The 8532-nt window shown below is 37.3% G+C and overlaps 1 protein-coding gene and 1 pseudogene across 1 annotated transcript in view; one reads left to right on the top strand and one right to left on the bottom strand.

The window, feature by feature from the left end:
• LOC102873750 overlaps nt 1-425 on the bottom strand; it is a 6466-nt pseudogene extending 6041 nt beyond the window's left edge.
• A 1072-nt stretch (nt 426-1497) lies between these two features.
• The window catches only part of LOC102873348 (E3 ubiquitin-protein ligase KCMF1-like), a 54619-nt gene continuing 47584 nt past the window's right edge, over nt 1498-8532 (top strand). The window contains exons 1-2 of the mRNA XM_006900398.1: nt 1498-1528; nt 3965-4132. Of these exons, the coding sequence (XP_006900460.1) occupies nt 1498-1528; nt 3965-4132 (199 nt within the window). The remainder of the gene's footprint in view (nt 1529-3964; nt 4133-8532) is intronic.

Raw genomic sequence — 8532 nt, 5'->3', positions numbered from 1 at the left:
GAGGGACATCATGCTTGGGAGGGTGGAGGGACAGCGCAGGAGGGGAAGACCCTCTATGAGATGGATTGATTCAGTGACTGGGGTAATCGGGATGAGTGTGTCAGAGGCAGTGCGATTGGCACAGAATAGAGCAGGGTTTAGGGCTGTTGTACATAGATAGGGTCGCTATGAGTCGCAAACTACTCGTCGGCACATAACAACAACAACAACAATCCCGTTGCCATGTTCTTCATATTATAAGTTATTAAAGAGCCTGCCTTTTATCTTCAGTCTTACTTAATGTAGTCCGAGTTCTCAGTTTCTTTGTTCAGCCTAAGAATGGTGAAAAAGATACCTTTCCAGCAGTGACCACATACAACTACAACTCCCTTGTTGTGTTCCAGCAACTGCTTCTTGTTCCATATGCAGATGGTGCTGCAGCACATTCTGGAATTCACATTATTCACAATTTATTAATGATTTTTTTCATGATTCATGCAGTTGAACGTCATCACATAATAAAACACAGTAAACAACTTTCTGGTATACTCTGCTTTATGGTATTATCCGAAAGGTTGTTTCACATCTGTTTCTGAATCCATCTTTAACTTCTGGCAGTCTCTGTTGATGTGTAGGGGCAGTTAATATTTTGTTGTGTTTTTTTTTTTTAATTAGCTTCAGGATTTTTTTTTAAACCACATGTTATTAATGATCATTCACTCCTGTTGAAGTGAGTTCCTGCTCTTATTCACCCACCCTTCTTTGGCTTTCCCAGGTGGTAATCACATGGGAGGAGCCAGCCGGTCTCTTCCTCAGAGCTGCTGATGCTTTTGAACCACTGGAGACACTCAGCTTTTGAGTTAGCAGTACAGTTAATTACAGACTTGTCACCAGAGATCTGAATATGCATTCCTTTTGCAGTGGACCTACAGGTAGTTGACTGGGTAGCTGTTTTCAAAACTTTCTTGCTAAAGGCGAGTGAGAGCATCCAGTGTGGTTTACATCCTCTGCTGAGGTGTCTGAGTTGGCATTCTGCCCACTGTGGATCCTAACTCTTTTGTCCCTACCTTCAGTGCAACTTGAAATGACTAAACATCAGCTTCTTTTCCTTCTCTTTCTCTCTCTCTCTCTCTTTCTTTCATTGTACATCTTCCCCCCCACCATAAAATAATTTTGCATCTCAATGCTTGAATCTCCCCCTCCCCGGGCGGCCCCCACCCCAATTTCAGCTTGAGAAGTGCTTATTGTTACACTTAGGTGCACTGATAATAACTTGTGATTGCAATTTGAAATTTCGAAACAAAGAATCAGTATTTTAGCAGCAAATTAATAAACAAATAGAGTGCAAAACACTGATTTGACCAAGTAAGGAGTAACAGGAATCCCACGTTCCTCTCTTCCTCCTTCACCCTCTTTTCCTGCCCTTTCTCTCCTTTTCTTCCCCTCTCCCTTCTCCTGCTTTTCTAATAAAAATATATTCCATAAGCATTTATTAAAAATCTGCCCTGTGCTGGAAGCATGCTTGTTTTCTACCTGGAGCTGAAGGCTTGTAAGGAGTCTCAGCATTAAAAATGACATGGCATGTTGAATGGTATAAAAATGACTATTTCTAAAGTAAATCCACTGCTAAATAAAAGTGCCTTTCCTTCAGTTATGAGAAGAACACTGCCCTTAGAAGCCCACACTGTTTCTTTCCCTTCCCCTTCTCAGCCTCCAGTGCGAACTACTGAACTGAATTTTATTTGTCATTCTGTAAAATGCAAGTGGCCATAGTAGCAACATAAGAACCAGTCCAAACTCAGGAAGGTGGTGGTGGTGGTGTTAAATGCCATCCAGTCATAGGCAACTCATAGTGACCCTATGAACGAAAGACCTGCACACTTGTATAACTTTCATAGTTTCTCCATGTTCATAGCGTTTCCAGAGGCAAGCTATTTTGAAGTGGATGCCACTCCTAGTTCCAAGCTTGTTTTAATTGGGAAGCTTCACCAAACACTGTCCACCATGGGTAACCATTATTGCATTTGACACATCAGTGTCACAGTGTTTAGCATCACAGCAGCCATGAGTTACCTCTGTACAGCAAGTGGACAGACCAGTGCTATACTACTCAAAAGAATGTTTGACCAAAAAACAATTGAAACCAGGCGTGAGGGCCACAGATTAAAATCACCCACCTTTTGCTTGGTAGCATATCTTTCTATCCACTAGGCCAACAGAGCTCTATCTATGGTGTTGTTGTTGTTAATGTTGTTAAGTGCTAAAATAGCTTGCCTCCAGAAACTGTGAACCTGAAGAAACGATGAAAGTTATACAGGTGTTCAGGTCTTTCATTCATAAATTCATCTACGACTCAACGGCACTTAACATAACCGCATGATGAAGACAAATGATAGGCTATCTGGAACTTAAAACATCATCGTCTCCATCAATAATTGTTGAATTTGCTGAGAAATTACTGTCTTTTTTAATGTTTTAATGAAAGTTTACAGAAAATTTGGATTTCCATTCATTGATTGTTGCAGAAATTACTGTCTTAATGCAGTTGTTCTAGATTGTCCTAGCAGGAGAATTTCTCCAAGGACAATCTTAAGAGTTTAACCGTGGAATCTAAGAAATGCATGCACATGTTTGCCTTTACTAACTCTGGTGGCCTAGAGCATAATGAGATGTGCTGCCAGCCCAAAGGAAGGTGGTTCAAATCCACCAGGTTCCCCAAAGGGTACAGGTGGGCAATCTTATCCCATTTGGTTTACAGCATCTAAAACTATGAGTTGGTTCTAACTGGATGACTATGCGTGAATAAGAATGGGGGACAGGGGTAGTTCCAAGTAGTTAGATAGATAGATACACACTCCCAACAACAGAGTTACAGGTAGCTTCTTGATTATTTCTTATTTCACTTGCACCTAATATCATCACACTTTTCAGAGGTTTTTGCCAAATTTGAAGGTGTAAATCTTGGCCTGTGGTGGTTTTGTTTCATGACTAGGAGGTTGAGTATATTTTCATGTATTTGTTGGCCATTGTGTTTGCTGTTCATAGTGATTAGTGAAGCCTTTACCTATAATTTTTTACTGTCTTTCGATCATTTACTTACTGACATATTGTTCTTCTTGTTTGCTACTGTTAACTGAACTTCAACCCATGACCACCTTTCATACAGCAGAGAAAACATTGCTGGACTCTGTATTATCTTCATAGTCATTAAAGAGTCTGTTTGCATCCATCATTGTGGCTCTGGTGTCAGTCCATCTCACCATGGGTGTTTCATGCCCTCGCTGGCCTCTACTGCAAACATGATCATCTCCTTGATTGATCCTTCATGATAAGATAATCAAAACAAGCAAGCTAGAGACTATTCTGTGGTGGTACATAAGGTTTACTTGGACTGATTTTCAGCAATTGTTCCACAGGCTGTTCTTCCTAGTCTATTTTCATCTGGACCCTTGCTGAAAGGTGTCCTCCATGGATGACCATGCCTGGTACATGAAATATTGGTGGCATAGCTTCCAGTATCACAGTCAGCTCTGTATAATACTTTAAAAAGTGTTGCTTGCTCTCAGCACATGGATCTCCCTGTATGTGGATCAGCTGTTCATCAGTTCCAACTTTATGGTGGTGACTTGAGTTTAAATTGTCTTCTAGAGATGTTTGTATTAGTTTTTCCTTTCTACAGTTTTGTTTAAATAATCTGTAGTAGGTTTTGGGGGTTTTAATAGGATTTGAGGAACACCTGACTTTCTTCTCTCCATGTCAGGATCATCAGCTATCCTAGCACCATTTATTGTTAATTTCCTCCTTTCCTCACGGATCTGCAGTGACCATGTGACACAGGACAGATTTCAAAATGAAGTGCCCTTGAGGTACAGGTCTGCCTGTAGTAATTTATTTGGGGGGGAGGGTAAAAATATAACAAGTTTAATAAGCACATGAAAAGTTTAATTAAAGCTATTTCTAATTAAAAGTATTTTTTTCTTTATAGGTGTCAGCTGTGATGCATGTTTAAAAGGAAATTTTCGAGGACGTAGATACAAGTGCTTAATTTGCTACGATTACGATCTTTGTGCATCTTGTTATGAAAGTGGTGCGACAACAACAAGGCATACAACCGACCACCCAATGCAGTGCATATTAACCAGGGTAGATTTTGGTAAGTAGCTTGTTCAAAATGTAATGGGTTATTTAGAACTTTGTATATAAGCATGTGGAAAATATTAAGTAACTATTCCCAGTATCTTATATGAGCCCTCAATTAAAAATAAAATTGTTTGTTTTTCCCTTAATCACAGCTTCTTATTTATGAAAACGATTTCTAAATATACCTAACAGACAAGGCAGGAAATGGGAAAGTATGCCAGGTAAAAAGAATAAAATGAAACTGGTTCTTTTTGTCAAGAACATTTCTTATCTGTAGTACACAAGAATAAATTCTTGTTCTGATTGTCAGAAAACTGCTCCTACAATTAATTAGAAGATCTAGTCTATCCTTAAAAATCTCTAAGTATTTCATACTGTAATTTCTTCCTCATACCCTTCTCTTTAACACAATTACAATCAAATTAGAATTTCTCACTTTTGTGAGAGAGAAAGCTAAAATCAATGTTCAAGAAATTGTTATGACTGTAAGTAAAAATCAGAGCATTTTAAGACTTTCCAATTATGAAAGAGTTAATCAGACCAGAATCATGCATTCATAGAATCATAGATCAGGGAGAAACCAAAGAAAACTTCAAGACTTCTGTAAGCTACTTCTTGCACTTGTGTGTAATAAGTTTAGGTATGTAACTAGATGGCACACAGATGGAAGTATGTGTAGATGATTGGGAATCATAAGCTTCAAAAGCAGGGCTTTGGAACTTGTATTTGTTTTTAGAGCAGTGTTAGGTTTATAGTAGAATTGTGCAGGATAAAATATCTTTCAGCTTATACTGATATAAATAAATAGTGGAAAAGAAGGATTAACTCCCAGTTAATCAGGTATTGAAGAGATGAAGGAAGTAAAATACATGCTTTAGAACACCACAGTAATAATTACTGTAGGCAGAATCTACTAGTGATTAGAAACAGTCTGCTTTACTGGAACAGACTGTTTCATTTTTCTCCTGAGATCCCACTGGTGGGCTCAAACAGTCCAACTCCAAGCCCAGTGTGTTTAGCCTTCATAATGGAAATGGAATGGTACCTATGGTTTTGATTTTCATCTTCTCTGATAACTAAGGACTTAGAGAAGAACTGGATTTTTATGTGGTTGGTGTGCCCTTTTTGGTGAAAGAGCTATATAAATCCTTCCATACTATGATTGTCTTTTTTGTTTCTGAGTTGTCAAATTTTTTCATGTATACTTTTCTGTTAGAGGTTCTTGTTGGTTATGTGGTTTCAAAGGATACCTTCCACTCTGTAGGCTATCTTTTCTCTCTTTTTTTTTTTGTAAAGTCTTTTGATGAATAAAAATTATTCTGGTTTTAAGGTCTCATTTATTTTTTGGTGTCTTTTGCTGTTTGTGATTTTGCAACTGTGTTAGATAACCCATTGTTGAAAGCTGGGTCTGAAGGTGTTAATCTAAGAACAGTGTGGCTTTAGTTTGCATATTTAGATCCTTAATCCATTTTGAATTTGTTTTTGTGTGTGATATGAGACCTGGGCTCCATTTCCTTTTTTTCCCTGTCAAGTCCAGTTTTCCTGGTCCCATCTTGGAGTGTCCTTCTTTCTTTGGAATAGACTTTGCGAAAATCAATTGACCACATGAGTTTATATCTGCACTTAAAGGTTTTGTTCCATTGTTTATGTGTCTCTTGTTAAATCAGTACTAGGCTGTTTTGATTGCTAAACTTGATAGTGTGTTTTTCGATCTGGAATTGAGTCCTTTCTACTTTTCTTTCTTTTTAAGCATTGCTTGAGCTGTTTATTTCTATATAAAGTTGAGGCATAGTTTTTCTTTTTCTATGAAGAATAATGTTGGAATTTTTGTCAGAATTGCACTGAATTGAGAAGATTTTTAGTATTAATGACTTTTTTTTACCTTATGAAGTCTTCCAGTTCATCATCATGGGGCATCTTTGTTTATATTTAAGTCTTCTTTAATCTCTTTCAGCAATGTCCTCTAGTTTTCATGGTATAAATCCATCATATCCCTGATGAGATTTATCCCTAAGTATTTCAGTCTCTTAGGTGCTGTTGTTTATGTTGTTTGTTTTTCAAATTTCTTAACAACAGTTGTAGGAACCCAACTGATTTTGTTTGTTGCCTTGTACCTTACAGCTTTGCCAAATTCTTTTTGTTAGCTTTCAAAGTTTACTAGTGAATTCTTTGGGGAGGATATATATAATCATGTTATTTATAAGGATAATGGTCATGATAAGAATAATTTCACTTCTTTTCCACTTTAGATATTTTTAATTTCTTATTGCTTGAGCTAGGACTTCTAATATACTATTGAATGGAAGTAGTGAGAGCCATCACTTTATCAGTTTTAAGGGGACAGCTCTCAGTCTTTATCCATTAAATACAATGTTGATGCTTGGCTTTTCATGTATTCTCTGAATTGTATTGAAGTATTTTGCTTCTCTTGCACTCGAGGATTTTCATCAAGAAAGACATTTTTTAATTTTCTCAAATGATACGGTTCTTTTATCTATTGATGTGGTGCACTGTATTGATTGATTTTTCTAAGGTTGAACTATCCTTGCATTCCTGGGATGAATGCCTCTTGGTCATGCTGTATGACTCTTTAATACTGTTGGGTTCTGTTTGCAAATTCTTTTTTCCTATTCTGTGGTTGTCTTATCGTTTTCTTGATGATACTCATTGACGTTTAGAAATTTGCAATTTTGCTGTCCTACTTATTTTTTGGTACTTATTTATTGTCTTATTTAGGAAACTGTTACCTAATAAAGGGTCACAAAATATTTACACCTGTAATTTCTGCTAAGTTTTCTCATCTCAGCTCTTTCACCCATTTGAGTTCATTTTTGCATATGGTGCTAGATGGGGGTCCAACTTCATTCTTTTGTGTGTAAATTTTTAATTGTGTCAATACTAGCTGTTAAATAAAATTCTAAAATTCTTGCTTGACACCTTTGTTGAAATCTATTGACCACAGATATGAGGGTTTGTTTTACAGTTTTGTTTGTTGGTTTTCCTGGTCTTTCAGACCTGTATGTCAGTAGCACACTGTGGTGCTTTGTAGGAAATTTTTTTAAATTTATTTTTTATTCTGTTGTGTGTGAACCATCAAATCAGATTTGACTGGTACTGGAGGAGATTGCCCCTCCTTCTCCAGCAGAGTTTCTGGTGGATTCGAACCATGTACCTCTGGGATTGTAATGCAGCTTCTTGCAACTAGGACACCAGAGCTCCTTTTGTAGAAAATTTTTTAATTGAACATTTTTTTCTTTTTCAAGATTGTTTTGGATATTCTCTGTCCTCTGAATTTCTGTATGAATTTTAGGATCAACTTACCAGTTCCTACAAAGAAACTAGCTTTGATAGGAAAAGCATTGAGTCTCTAGGTTCATTGGGGCAACTCTGCTGTCTGAACAATATTACAGTATCCAATCCATGAACATGCAATATGTTTCTGTTTTAGGTATTTTTTTCTTTTCCTCCAGCAGAGAGAGGATGATTAAATTTTGCACAATGACTCACTCATTGCAAATACATTTTTTAAGAGACCTAAACCCAGGTTATATACATGGATTTCACCTGATGGCATGTATAGGAATCAGATTGATTACATCTGCGGAAAGAACCACTGGAAAAGCTCAATATCAGCTGTGAAAACTAGGCCAAGAGCTGATTGTGGAACAGACCACTAACTACTCATATGCAAGTTCAAGCTGAAGCTGAGGAAAATTAAACCAAGTCCACGGCAACCAAAGTATGATTTTGAGTCTATTCCACCTGAATTTCAGAACCAGCTCAGGAACAGGTTTGAGGCTTTGAACACTAATGAGCGAAGGCCAGATGAGTTGTGGGAGGATATCAAGGGTATCATCCAGGAAGAGTGCAAATGGTCATTACAAAGACAGAAGAGGAAGAGAAGACCAAAATGGATGTCAGAAGAGACTGAAAATTGCACTGGAGTGCAGAGAAGCCAAAGCAGAGGGAAGAATTCAAGATAATAAAGAGTTGAATAGAAGATTTCAAAAGGCAGCAAGGGATGACAAAGCAAAATATTACAATGAAATGTGTAAGGAGTTGGAGTCAGAAAATCAAAAGGGCCAAACTTGCTCAGCATTTCTTAAGCTCAAGGAACTGAAGAACAAATTCAACCTCGAGTTGCTATAATCAAGGATGTGTTAGGCAAAATATTAAATGATCCGGGAAGTATTAAAAGAAAATGAAAAGAATATACTTAGTCACTGTATTGAAAAGAATTGGCAGACACAGAAGAATTTAATGAAACAACATCTGAGCAAGAGCCTGTGGTGATGAAGGAAGAAGTTTGAGCTGCTTTTAAGGAAATAGCAAAAAATAAGGCCCCAGGAATAGATGGTATACCAATTGACATATTTCAGCTAACAGATGCTGCCCTGAACGTGCTCACCAATT

The sequence above is a fragment of the Elephantulus edwardii genome, unplaced genomic scaffold (genome assembly GCF_000299155.1).
Source record: "Elephantulus edwardii isolate Elephantulus edwardi_28Jun2011 unplaced genomic scaffold, EleEdw1.0 scaffold00283, whole genome shotgun sequence".
NCBI classification, from domain to species: domain Eukaryota; kingdom Metazoa; phylum Chordata; class Mammalia; order Macroscelidea; family Macroscelididae; genus Elephantulus; species Elephantulus edwardii.
Note: the sequence above shows the minus strand (reverse complement) of the source record. Positions and strands in the feature narration are given on the sequence as shown.